Consider the following 13,153-nt stretch of genomic DNA (forward strand, 5'->3'; position numbering starts at 1 on the left):
ATCAGAATGGGATATTGGTCGATCCGGCCAAGATCGAGGCGGTTATGAGATGGGAGGTGTCGAGATCCCCACCCAAGATCAGGAGTTTTCTGGGATTGGTCGGCTACTATCGGAGATTTATCAAAGATTTCTCCAAGATTGCGGTTCCTCTCACCAGACTAACCCGGAAGGGCGTTACTTTTGTTTGGGGGCCTGAGAAGCAAGCATCATTCAAGACTCTTCGCCAAAGATTGTGCGAAGCTCCGGTGCTAGCCCTCCCAGCGGGAGTGGAGGACTTCGTAGTCTATTGTGATATGTCTATTTCAGGGATGGGTGCAGTGTTGATGCAAAGAGATCATGTGATAGCATATGCATCAAGGCAATTGAAGCATCATGAGACCAGGTATCCCACCTATGATCTAGAGCTGGGGGCGGTGGTGTTCGTCCTCAAGATCTGGCGCCACTATTTCTATGGGGTTCGGTGTACCATATACACGGACCACAAGAGCCCAACCTAAATATGTGATATAGGAGGTGGTTGGATGTGGTGAAGGACTATGATCTTGTACCATCCCGGCAAGGCTAATGTGGTAGCTGACGCCCTGAGCCGTAGAGCAGAGGGTGCTCCGATCCGAGATGTGTGTATGATAATGACGGTGATGACTCCAATCTTAGATACCATTCGAGAGACCCAGGTGGAGGCCATGAGACCGGAGAACCACAAGAAGGAGCGGGTGATTGGGCAGGTGTCTGAGTTTTTGATGGACAGTCGTGGGCTTATGACTTTCTGGGGGCGGATTTGGGTGCCCTATACTGGTGGAGCTCGCCATATTCTGATGGAGGAGGCGCACAGATCGAGATTCTCAATCCATCCAGGAGCCACTAAGATGTACTTGGAACTGAAGAGAGATTATTGGTGGCCCTGTATGAAGAGGGACGTGGCTTGGGTAGTTGAGATGTGCTTAACCTGTCGTCGGGTTAAGGCTGAGCACCAGCATCCTCATGGCAAGTTGCAGCCACTAGAGGTTCCCCAATGGAAGTGGGAACAAATTTCTATGGATTTTATCATCAATTTGTCAAGGACCGCGCGAGGTGTCGATGCGATTTGGGTGATTGTGGACCGGTTGACGAAGAGCACTCACTTCCTGGCTATTAGTGAGAGTTCTACTGCAGAGAGAATTGCCAAGATATATGTAAGAGAGGTGGTAGCTCGGCATGGAGTGCCGACATCGATAGTGTCAGACCGGGATGTGCGTTTTACTTCCAGGTTCTGGAAGAAGTTTTATGAGGAGTTGGGTACGCGATTGCACTTCAGTACAACCGACCACCTGCAGACAGACGGATAGAGTGAGCGGACGATTCAGACGCTCGAGGACATGCTTCGAGCATGTGTATTAGACTTCGATGGAAGTTTGGACACATATCTGCCCTTGGCTGAGTTTTCTTACAAGAGTAAATTACATTAATGGTCCCTATGGTTTGGGGTAATTTACGTGTTTGGTCCCTAACTAATTTTTTTAACTTGGAAAGTCCCTACTGTTTGTTTTTGTGACGCATTTGGTCCCTACTATTTTTTTAGTACGCGTTTGGTCCCTATCTTACCTAAAAAGACTATTATTTAAATAGGGAAAAACGGTGGTGTAGGTAAGGTAAGGTGAGGGGAATGGAGTTGGGGGTGTGTTTATTTAAATAAATTAAGATATCAATGGCAAAATAGTCTTTTTAGGTAAGACAAGGACCAAACGTGTAACAAAAACAAGCTATAGGGACCTTCCGAGTTGAAAAAATAAGTTAGGGACCAAACGTGCAAATTACCCTAAACCATAGGGACCATTTGTGTAATTTACTCTTCTTACAACAACAACCACCATTCCAGTATTGGTATGCCTCCTTTTGAGCTTCTTTATGGGAGGAGGTGTCAGACTCCTATCTGTTGAGGAGAGGTGGGGCAACGAGTGATGGCTAGCACTGAGATAGTGCTCAAGACGAATGAGCAGATTCAGCAGGTCAGTCAGAGGTTACTGACGGCCCAGAGTCTGCAAAAAAGTTACGCAGACAGGCGACGATCCGAGCTTGAGTTTCAGCTTTAAGATTTTGTCCTCCTGAGGGTATCTCCGTGGAAAGGGGTGATCCGATTCAGGAAGAGGGGAAAGTTGGGGCCCCGATACATCGGTCCTTTTAGGGTGACCGCCAGAGTGGGCAAGGTAGCGTTCCGTTTGGAGCTACCTGCGGAGTTGAGCCAGATTCATAACACCTTCCACGTGTCTCAACGAAGGAAGTGTGTAGTCGATGAGACGGCAGTGGTGCCATTATAGGACATTCAGGTGGATGCGATCATGAATTACATTGAGAGACCAAGTGTGATCATGGATCGAAAGGTGAAGGTTCTGAGGAACAAAGAGGTACCCCTGGTTCAGGTCCAATGGCAACATCGGAGAGGGTCCGAGTTGACTTGGGAGCCGGAGTTCGAGATGCGAGAGCAGTATCCAGAGTTATTTCCAGATCATGATTTCGAGGGCGAAGTCTGATTCTAGTGGAGGAGAATTGTAAAATTCGGACTTCCAGGTATGTTGTTTATTTATTTATTCATTTATTTTGAGGAACATTGAGCTACTCGATGAATCAGTGCTACAACTCGTCGAATAGATTCGCGATGCGCCACGTGGGATTAATGACTTACTCGATGAGTCCGAGAGCCGAATCACCGAGTAGACGCTGTGATGAGAAACCTTAAATCCCCGGGTTTGGGGCCTACTTTAAAGGCACTTATAGCCTCATTTGTGGCTATACTTCCCTGAAAGTAAACCCTATTTGGCCTGTGAGCTTAGAGAGAGAGTTTTTAGCTAACCTTGAGTATTTGGTGCATCTTTTGAAGAGAAGATAAGGATTCCAAGCCAAGATACGAGAAGGAGCTGCTAGATCTGTGGCTATTTCACCTCAGAGCTTCTAGGAAAGGTATAAAGCTTGCACCTTTCTCATTTTGTTGAGTAGATCTCATGATTTTGGGAGTTTAGGGCTTTTTCTATCTAATATGAGGACATAGAGTTTTTTGAGTTCATACTGAGGTTTGCACTTTAGATCTGGACCATGTGAGGTCCCTAGAGTCCAAAAGTTTCTGCTTTATTCAGCCATAATAATGCTATTGAGTGAAAAACCCTTTTTTAAGGTGTGTTTTAGCATTTCAAGCCCCAAGTGCCATGCATGGACGTAAAGTCTGTGACTTTACGTGATAAATGAGCCTTGAGAGTGTAGATCTAGAGTTTGGGAAGGTTTTATGCCTTGAAATCGTCTGAATGAGAAAAGAGTCGGAATGGACTCGTTGAGTCGAGGAGTCGAATCGACGAGTCAGTTAAGGTTTATCCTGATAAGTTGGCTATGTTGTTACTCGACGAGTTAAGGGTTAACTCGATGAGCTGGACCCTCACGAAGACTTACGAGGAATGACTGGACTCGACGAGTCACATGAGTGCACTCGGTGAGTCAGGTCAAACTGGGACTGTTGAACTCGAGTTTGACTTCTGTTGACTTTAGGGTTTGGTCAACATAAGTAATGGAGACCATGAAGGGGTAAAATGGTCTTTTACCCATTCCAAGAGTTAGAGAGAATGAGAGAACAACCTTTGGTGTATTTGAGTATGAGTGGAGTATTGATTAGAGATCTGTATCTAATGTGTTAGGTGGAGGCTAGTTCGAGATTCCCGAGTACAAGACTTTTACTTGCTAGCTTACGAGGTGAGTCTTCTAACTGTACTTACCAAGAGTGGTATATTTGCGTGATTAAGTTGTCTTATGTGCTTATCTGTGTATTGTGATATTATGCATTATGTCTTTGTGATTATGTTGAATATTGTTATTATGAGTTTACTGAGTTGGGACTGGAGGTTCCACTGAGACACACTGACCGGAGGGTCTTATTGAGTTATGGCCTAGAGTGGCTAATACACTGTGTGTGTGGTATTTTAGGGAACTCACTAAGCTTTGTGCTTACCGTGTTATGTGTTATGTGTTTCAGGTACTTCTCATGATCATAGGAAGGCGCCGGCTTGATTGTACAATGTACACACATAAGAGTTTGACTTATGATTGAGAGGATCATGGAGTTTTATATATATGCAGTTTTTAGACATGAGTTTTGATGATTTGACATTGTGACACTTTGTGGTTTTATTATTGGAATAAATGTGTTTTGAAATTGAAAATTTTGGTTTGAAAATTTACGTTGTTAAAAAAAAAAGTTATTCATGAACCCACTGTGGAAAAAATTGCTTGAAATAGTATTAAGGAAATAGTGGTTTGTAGTTTTTTAAATACGTTTTCCTTTTAAAAAACTAGAAAATTACTCTTTGTCTTGAAATTTCAAACTTCGAATTCTCAAAGTGTTTTGACCATGCGATATATTTTCAAAAAAAAAACATTAGTTGATATTGTTATAAAATAAGGGGTAACGGTGCAACTTGTTACTCGTTTTCTTTTAAGATTGTTTATTTTGTTATTTCTATAAAAAAAACTAAAAAGTTCTTCAAAAATTATGAAAATCTAAGAGATATTTTTACTAGTATTTTTGTAAAAGAAAAAAAATTAAAAATAGAATTTTGAAATGTTGATATTTTAATTTTAAGAAATACTAGCTTTTATAAAATACAATCGGAATTTTTTTTCGAAAAATTCAAAGAAAACAAAACATATGAAGGAACTATTCGTCTTACTATTTTAATGATTTTATACAAAAATATTGTTAAGGGTACTTACATTTTGTTTAAAGAAATTCAAGTTTTTATAAATACTAAGGTGCTGTTTGTTTTTTCGAAGTGAATCTGTCTGAAGTCTGCGGACCACCTCTGCAGACCTCTGCAGTAGAAGAGGTGGACCAAAGTGCTGCAGACTGTAATGAGAAGCATGTTTGTTTTCTTAACGTCTGCAGACTGCTGCAGATATTAAAAAATTTAAAATAAAGTAATTTAATAAACCGAAAATAGTTTGTTAATACCAAAAATTTAATAATTGTAGTCTTAAAACATTGAAATAAAATTCAAACAACGAAATTAGTCTTACAATAACATTTTTAAATAAAATTCATACAACCAAACTTTAATAATTTTCATTCCATATTTTGCATCAATTGTTCGGCAATTTCATCCCGTAACTGGCTCATATATTCACGGTCCGCAGCAGTACCATGTGTTGGAATCTCATCTTCATCATTATCAACGACCGCATTGTTATTCCGAACCGAGACATTTGGTTCATCATATCGTGCAAAAAACTCATCACGTAGTCCCTCTCTTCTTATAAAATTATGAAGCGCAAAACATGCTAGAGTAATGTTTCGTTGTGTAACCAACGAAAATGGTGCCATCCTCTTCAGTATAGGGAATCGTGCTTTCAAGACACCAAAAGCACGTTCAATGACATTCCGAAGTTTTGCGTGTCCATGGTTAAATTTTTCTTTATTCGTTAATGCACGTCTTCGACGGAAATCTCCAAGCCAATACCTAACATTACGGTACGGTGCCATAAAACCTCGAATGTTTGCATAGGCGGCATCACATAGATAATATTTATCTGTAAAAAAAAGTCATTTATTTTCAAATAAAGATAAAACTATTTAAATAACCATAAATTTACCTGAAGGTGGAAGCGGGAATGGTGCATGTGGATTTGCTAATGCTTCTGATAAAATTCTAGAATCGTGTGCTATCCCTTCCCAACCGGCAACAACAAACGTAAACATCATGTTAAAGTCACATATTGCCAATACGTTTTGGTAACAATCGCCTTTTCCCCTACTTCTATATAAATCCTGTTTGTTTGCAGGGACAACAGCATGTATCAAAGTGCCATCAAGTGCACCAACTGCTCCCTTGAACACCCGTCGTAGCCTCCTATTATGTCCCGGAATGTTTGGATTCGGATTAAAAGATGTTGGTACTATAATGTCATGTGCGAAAAGCAACATTTTGGCCAACACTTCATGAAAAAACTTATGAATTGTTTGCTTTGAGTGTTGAAATCTCCGCTTGATAATCACATAACGTTGGTTATGACCGATCATCATCAAAAACATAGCCATCTTCTCCTCAACCGACACATGTTTGCTATCCTTTAACGCGTAGTTTACTCTAAAATGAGCACATAGTCGGACAAATGATTCACGAGACATGCGTAACACTTCAAGACATTGTAGAGGATTACGGTGAAGTAACTCTAACGTGAATTCATGTCCTGTCATTTCCGAATCGTTGTCCCGCACTCGTTTTACACCCCTCTTCCAAAAGTAGCGGACATACAAGTACATAAGAATTATGAGTAGTATCTTTTTGTCGTGATCCATTACAAACCTATTAATAAAGAAAACATATAATAACATAAGATAATAATATATCATAAGATAATAATATATCATAAGATAATAATATAACATAAGATAATAACATAAATCTCAAGTACCAGAAAAATATAACATAAATTTCAAGTACCAAAAAACATATCATAAATCCCAAGTAGCAAATAACCAAATAACATTCAAGTACCAAATAACAAAATAACATTCAAGTACCAAAACATATCATAAATCCCAAGTAGCAAATAACCAAATAACATATAAACTTAACGAACAATCTTTCCATCCTTTAAAACTCCTAAACTTGTAGCTGTCATCTCGATCCATCCTCTTAATATTTGTGGATCATTAGGCAAATTTACCCACATCTCTCTAATATTCATGGTCCCTCCAAAAATGTGATACGCAGCAAATCGTATAGGGTCTATTGGGTCTAACTCGAGCAACTCAAGCTTCTCTAAACACTGGGGAATTGTTGGCCCTTGAGTCAAATGGCGTAGAGCTTTTTGCATCTCCAGTGCTAAATCATCAGCAGTAATAGAAGCTTTAGGCGAGGCACAAGAAGGTGGATCAGGTGAGGCACTGGGAGCTCGAGGTCTAGGAGTTGAAGGTTTAGCCCTTTTGTTGGGGTTACCAGAAGGTGAAGCAACATAAGGTGAATCAGCAGAAGGTGAAGCAGCAGAAGGTGGAGTCTGAGTAAAATGTTCACTTGTATGATTGGAAAAAAAATCATCTTCATCTATGTTAATGGAAGGCGCGTCCAAAAGCTGTAATGGTGCGCCATGGAAAGAAGATGATCCCGATGGTGTTTGGGATGTGGCATAGCTGAGATTACCAGATGCACTGCTTCCATCAAAGAGTTCTGCACAAAGCTCTGGAAACAATAATGGGACGGTTTTCAAAGAAGCAGCTTTCGGATGTCCCTAAACGCAATCAATGTAACAAAAGTAATATAAGAATAAATATGTGTGTGTGTGTGTGTGTATATATATATATATATGTATATATGTATATATGTATATATGTATACCTTTTTAAAGTCCTCCCACTCCTCATTTGTTAAGTTAAAAGTATTTGTTTGTGGGTTGTAAAGGTTTCCAGTTTTGTTTCTTAAGTATAACCATCCTGTGTATTTGGCTTTAAGGTTATCATAGGCGTTTTTTAATTGTCGTTGATTCAAATCCACGCCATACTTTTCCTTAATAGTTGTTCCTAACTTGTGCCATGATTGTTTGTGCAAACTCAAACCTTTTCTACCCACGGTTTGCACTTCTTCAATACAAGTTTGCAATAAGCATTTTGTTTGCTCATTGGTCCATGTATGTTTATCTCCCATTGCTAATAACAAAAAAAAAATATAGAATACATACTTTAGCTACAAAGATTAATCATATTCCAACATAATCAACAAATAAGTTTAAGATATTCAACAACAATACATCATGAATGAACAAAAAAAAAACAATTAAGCAAAGATTATGATTCCTATGTACTCAATAAGAAAACAAAAAAAAAAAAACAATCGTTAGTCAAATCAATAAGAAATCAAAAAAAATAAAAAAAAAAAAAAATTCCTATGTTTGATTCCTATGTACTCAATTTCATACAATCGTTAGTCAAATCAATAAGAAATCAAAAAAAATAAAAAAAAAAATAAAATTCCTATGTTTGATTCCTATGTTTGATTCCTATGTACTCAATTTCATACAATCGTTAGTCAAAAAAATAAGAAATCAAAAAAAATCAAAAAAAATAACTGATCTAGAAACCAAGGGCATGCAAGAAATTTATAATTTATAATATAATCATATATTTGCAATATTGTAAAGCCACTTAACATTGCTGGAATTTGAGATTCCATTGCTGGAATTTGAGATTCCATTGCTGGAATTTGAGACCTCATTGCTGGAATTTGAGATTCCATTCCCACTTAACATTCCTATGTTTGATTCATTCCAAAAGATTACAATCAACATACTTTTTTCCTACTTTTATGCATACTTTATACAATGGTATTGGAATTTGAGATTCCATTCCCACTTAACATTCCTATGTTTGATTCATTCAAAGAATCGGTACTCAAATGTATAAGAAATCACAGAATTTGTACTCAATTTCATTGAATCGGTGCTCAAAGAAATCAGAAAAAAAAAAAAAAAAAAATTTACCTGTGAAGATCGAGGGCAGCAGCAAGCGGCGTAGGCGACCGGCGATGGCGACCGGCGATGGCTGGCAGCGGAGGCGACCGGCGATGGCTAGCAGCGGAGGCGACCGGCGATGGCCGGAGGCTGGAGTCGTCGGACCAAGAAGAAGCGTAGAAGAAGAACGGGAAAGAAAAGGCAGCGGCGCTTTTTTTTTTGTTTAGGGCATAGAGTGATTTTTTAATGAGGTTAGAAGTAGTTAGAAGAGGTAAGCCCACTGCTGTGTGGGGAAGAGGACGGGAAGAGGTTTTTAAGCCCGAAGTCTGCAGAAAAACAAACAGCTGCGAACCTAAAAGTGTTGCGCGTGTGCTGCGCCACGCAGCACTAAGAGGTTAGAAGAGTTTTTTTCTAAAAAACAAACACCACCTAAGGTGCTGTTTGTTTTTTCGAAGTGAATCTGTCTGAAGTCTGCGGACCACCTCTGCAGACCTCTGCAGTAGAAGAGGTGGACCAAAGTGCTGCAGACTGTAATGAGAAGCATGTTTGTTTTCTTAACGTCTGCAGACTGCTGCAGATATTAAAAAATTTAAAATAAAGTAATTTAATAAACCGAAAATAGTTTGTTAATACCAAAAATTTAATAATTGTAGTCTTAAAACATTGAAATAAAATTCAAACAACGAAATTAGTCTTACAATAACATTTTTAAATAAAATTCATACAACCAAACTTTAATAATTTTCATTCCATATTTTGCATCAATTGTTCGGCAATTTCATCCCGTAACTGGCTCATATATTCACGGTCCGCAGCAGTACCATGTGTTGGAATCTCATCTTCATCATTATCAACGACCGCATTGTTATTCCGAACCGAGACATTTGGTTCATCATATCGTGCAAAAAACTCATCACGTAGTCCCTCTCTTCTTATAAAATTATGAAGCGCAAAACATGCTAGAGTAATGTTTCGTTGTGTAACCAACGAAAATGGTGCCATCCTCTTCAGTATAGGGAATCGTGCTTTCAAGACACCAAAAGCACGTTCAATGACATTCCGAAGTTTTGCGTGTCCATGGTTAAATTTTTCTTTATTCGTTAATGCACGTCTTCGACGGAAATCTCCAAGCCAATACCTAACATTACGGTACGGTGCCATAAAACCTCGAATGTTTGCATAGGCGGCATCACATAGATAATATTTATCTGTAAAAAAAAGTCATTTATTTTCAAATAAAGATAAAACTATTTAAATAACCATAAATTTACCTGAAGGTGGAAGCGGGAATGGTGCATGTGGATTTGCTAATGCTTCTGATAAAATTCTAGAATCGTGTGCTATCCCTTCCCAACCGGCAACAACAAACGTAAACATCATGTTAAAGTCACATATTGCCAATACGTTTTGGTAACAATCGCCTTTTCCCCTACTTCTATATAAATCCTGTTTGTTTGCAGGGACAACAGCATGTATCAAAGTGCCATCAAGTGCACCAACTGCTCCCTTGAACACCCGTCGTAGCCTCCTATTATGTCCCGGAATGTTTGGATTCGGATTAAAAGATGTTGGTACTATAATGTCATGTGCGAAAAGCAACATTTTGGCCAACACTTCATGAAAAAACTTATGAATTGTTTGCTTTGAGTGTTGAAATCTCCGCTTGATAATCACATAACGTTGGTTATGACCGATCATCATCAAAAACATAGCCATCTTCTCCTCAACCGACACATGTTTGCTATCCTTTAACGCGTAGTTTACTCTAAAATGAGCACATAGTCGGACAAATGATTCACGAGACATGCGTAACACTTCAAGACATTGTAGAGGATTACGGTGAAGTAACTCTAACGTGAATTCATGTCCTGTCATTTCCGAATCGTTGTCCCGCACTCGTTTTACACCCCTCTTCCAAAAGTAGCGGACATACAAGTACATAAGAATTATGAGTAGTATCTTTTTGTCGTGATCCATTACAAACCTATTAATAAAGAAAACATATAATAACATAAGATAATAATATATCATAAGATAATAATATATCATAAGATAATAATATAACATAAGATAATAACATAAATCTCAAGTACCAGAAAAATATAACATAAATTTCAAGTACCAAAAAACATATCATAAATCCCAAGTAGCAAATAACCAAATAACATTCAAGTACCAAATAACAAAATAACATTCAAGTACCAAAACATATCATAAATCCCAAGTAGCAAATAACCAAATAACATATAAACTTAACGAACAATCTTTCCATCCTTTAAAACTCCTAAACTTGTAGCTGTCATCTCGATCCATCCTCTTAATATTTGTGGATCATTAGGCAAATTTACCCACATCTCTCTAATATTCATGGTCCCTCCAAAAATGTGATACGCAGCAAATCGTATAGGGTCTATTGGGTCTAACTCGAGCAACTCAAGCTTCTCTAAACACTGGGGAATTGTTGGCCCTTGAGTCAAATGGCGTAGAGCTTTTTGCATCTCCAGTGCTAAATCATCAGCAGTAATAGAAGCTTTAGGCGAGGCACAAGAAGGTGGATCAGGTGAGGCACTGGGAGCTCGAGGTCTAGGAGTTGAAGGTTTAGCCCTTTTGTTGGGGTTACCAGAAGGTGAAGCAACATAAGGTGAATCAGCAGAAGGTGAAGCAGCAGAAGGTGGAGTCTGAGTAAAATGTTCACTTGTATGATTGGAAAAAAAATCATCTTCATCTATGTTAATGGAAGGCGCGTCCAAAAGCTGTAATGGTGCGCCATGGAAAGAAGATGATCCCGATGGTGTTTGGGATGTGGCATAGCTGAGATTACCAGATGCACTGCTTCCATCAAAGAGTTCTGCACAAAGCTCTGGAAACAATAATGGGACGGTTTTCAAAGAAGCAGCTTTCGGATGTCCCTAAACGCAATCAATGTAACAAAAGTAATATAAGAATAAATATGTGTGTGTGTGTGTGTGTATATATATATATATGTATATATGTATATATGTATATATGTATACCTTTTTAAAGTCCTCCCACTCCTCATTTGTTAAGTTAAAAGTATTTGTTTGTGGGTTGTAAAGGTTTCCAGTTTTGTTTCTTAAGTATAACCATCCTGTGTATTTGGCTTTAAGGTTATCATAGGCGTTTTTTAATTGTCGTTGATTCAAATCCACGCCATACTTTTCCTTAATAGTTGTTCCTAACTTGTGCCATGATTGTTTGTGCAAACTCAAACCTTTTCTACCCACGGTTTGCACTTCTTCAATACAAGTTTGCAATAAGCATTTTGTTTGCTCATTGGTCCATGTATGTTTATCTCCCATTGCTAATAACAAAAAAAAAATATAGAATACATACTTTAGCTACAAAGATTAATCATATTCCAACATAATCAACAAATAAGTTTAAGATATTCAACAACAATACATCATGAATGAACAAAAAAAAAACAATTAAGCAAAGATTATGATTCCTATGTACTCAATAAGAAAACAAAAAAAAAAAAACAATCGTTAGTCAAATCAATAAGAAATCAAAAAAAATAAAAAAAAAAAAAAATTCCTATGTTTGATTCCTATGTACTCAATTTCATACAATCGTTAGTCAAATCAATAAGAAATCAAAAAAAATAAAAAAAAAATAAAATTCCTATGTTTGATTCCTATGTTTGATTCCTATGTACTCAATTTCATACAATCGTTAGTCAAAAAAATAAGAAATCAAAAAAAATCAAAAAAAATAACTGATCTAGAAACCAAGGGCATGCAAGAAATTTATAATTTATAATATAATCATATATTTGCAATATTGTAAAGCCACTTAACATTGCTGGAATTTGAGATTCCATTGCTGGAATTTGAGATTCCATTGCTGGAATTTGAGACCTCATTGCTGGAATTTGAGATTCCATTCCCACTTAACATTCCTATGTTTGATTCATTCCAAAAGATTACAATCAACATACTTTTTTCCTACTTTTATGCATACTTTATACAATGGTATTGGAATTTGAGATTCCATTCCCACTTAACATTCCTATGTTTGATTCATTCAAAGAATCGGTACTCAAATGTATAAGAAATCACAGAATTTGTACTCAATTTCATTGAATCGGTGCTCAAAGAAATCAGAAAAAAAAAAAAAAAAAAATTTACCTGTGAAGATCGAGGGCAGCAGCAAGCGGCGTAGGCGACCGGCGATGGCGACCGGCGATGGCTGGCAGCGGAGGCGACCGGCGATGGCTAGCAGCGGAGGCGACCGGCGATGGCCGGAGGCTGGAGTCGTCGGACCAAGAAGAAGCGTAGAAGAAGAACGGGAAAGAAAAGGCAGCGGCGCTTTTTTTTTTGTTTAGGGCATAGAGTGATTTTTTAATGAGGTTAGAAGTAGTTAGAAGAGGTAAGCCCACTGCTGTGTGGGGAAGAGGACGGGAAGAGGTTTTTAAGCCCGAAGTCTGCAGAAAAACAAACAGCTGCGAACCTAAAAGTGCTGCGCGTGTGCTGCGCCACGCAGCACTAAGAGGTTAGAAGAGTTTTTTTCTAAAAAACAAACACCACCTAAGACGTGAAAAAAATTATTTTTTAAATTACTTTTTAAAAACTTGTTATATATCTTATATTATGAACTTTTTGAAAATAAATTTTCAAAATAAGTTTATTTTGATATCAAATTTTAATTTTAAGAAATATTAGTTTTCATTATT

The 13,153-nt window shown here is 37.9% G+C and overlaps 4 protein-coding genes across 4 annotated transcripts; all 4 read right to left on the reverse strand.

The window, feature by feature from the left end:
* Positions 1 to 5,077: 5,077 nt before the first annotated feature.
* On the reverse strand, positions 5,078 to 6,208 carry LOC145075746 (uncharacterized). Its single transcript, XM_079021875.1, has 2 exons — positions 5,605 to 6,208; positions 5,078 to 5,541 (listed from the first exon to the last, which is right to left on the reverse strand). The coding sequence occupies exons 1-2, from the start codon at positions 6,206 to 6,208 to the stop codon at positions 5,078 to 5,080; spliced, it is 1,068 nt and encodes a 355-aa protein (XP_078878001.1).
* A 267-nt stretch (positions 6,209 to 6,475) lies between these two features.
* Positions 6,476 to 7,955, reverse strand: LOC145073196 (uncharacterized). The gene is made up of 2 exons (XM_079019759.1): positions 7,350 to 7,955; positions 6,476 to 7,242 (listed from the first exon to the last, which is right to left on the reverse strand). The coding sequence occupies exons 1-2, from the start codon at positions 7,653 to 7,655 to the stop codon at positions 6,586 to 6,588; spliced, it is 963 nt and encodes a 320-aa protein (XP_078875885.1). The 5' UTR covers positions 7,656 to 7,955; the 3' UTR covers positions 6,476 to 6,585.
* A 1,246-nt stretch (positions 7,956 to 9,201) lies between these two features.
* On the reverse strand, positions 9,202 to 10,332 carry LOC145075747 (uncharacterized). The gene is made up of 2 exons (XM_079021876.1): positions 9,729 to 10,332; positions 9,202 to 9,665 (listed from the first exon to the last, which is right to left on the reverse strand). Exons 1-2 carry the CDS (start codon positions 10,330 to 10,332, stop codon positions 9,202 to 9,204), a joined length of 1,068 nt encoding a protein of 355 aa, XP_078878002.1.
* A 267-nt stretch (positions 10,333 to 10,599) lies between these two features.
* LOC145073195 (uncharacterized) lies at positions 10,600 to 12,496 on the reverse strand. Its single transcript, XM_079019758.1, has 2 exons — positions 11,472 to 12,496; positions 10,600 to 11,366 (listed from the first exon to the last, which is right to left on the reverse strand). The coding sequence occupies exons 1-2, from the start codon at positions 11,775 to 11,777 to the stop codon at positions 10,710 to 10,712; spliced, it is 963 nt and encodes a 320-aa protein (XP_078875884.1). The 5' UTR covers positions 11,778 to 12,496; the 3' UTR covers positions 10,600 to 10,709.
* Between the last annotated feature and the right edge of the window lie 657 nt (positions 12,497 to 13,153).

Source organism: Lactuca serriola, chromosome 9 (genome assembly GCF_051521515.1).
Source record: "Lactuca serriola cultivar US96UC23 chromosome 9, Lser_US96UC23_V15, whole genome shotgun sequence".
In the NCBI taxonomy this organism is placed as follows: domain Eukaryota; kingdom Viridiplantae; phylum Streptophyta; class Magnoliopsida; order Asterales; family Asteraceae; genus Lactuca; species Lactuca serriola.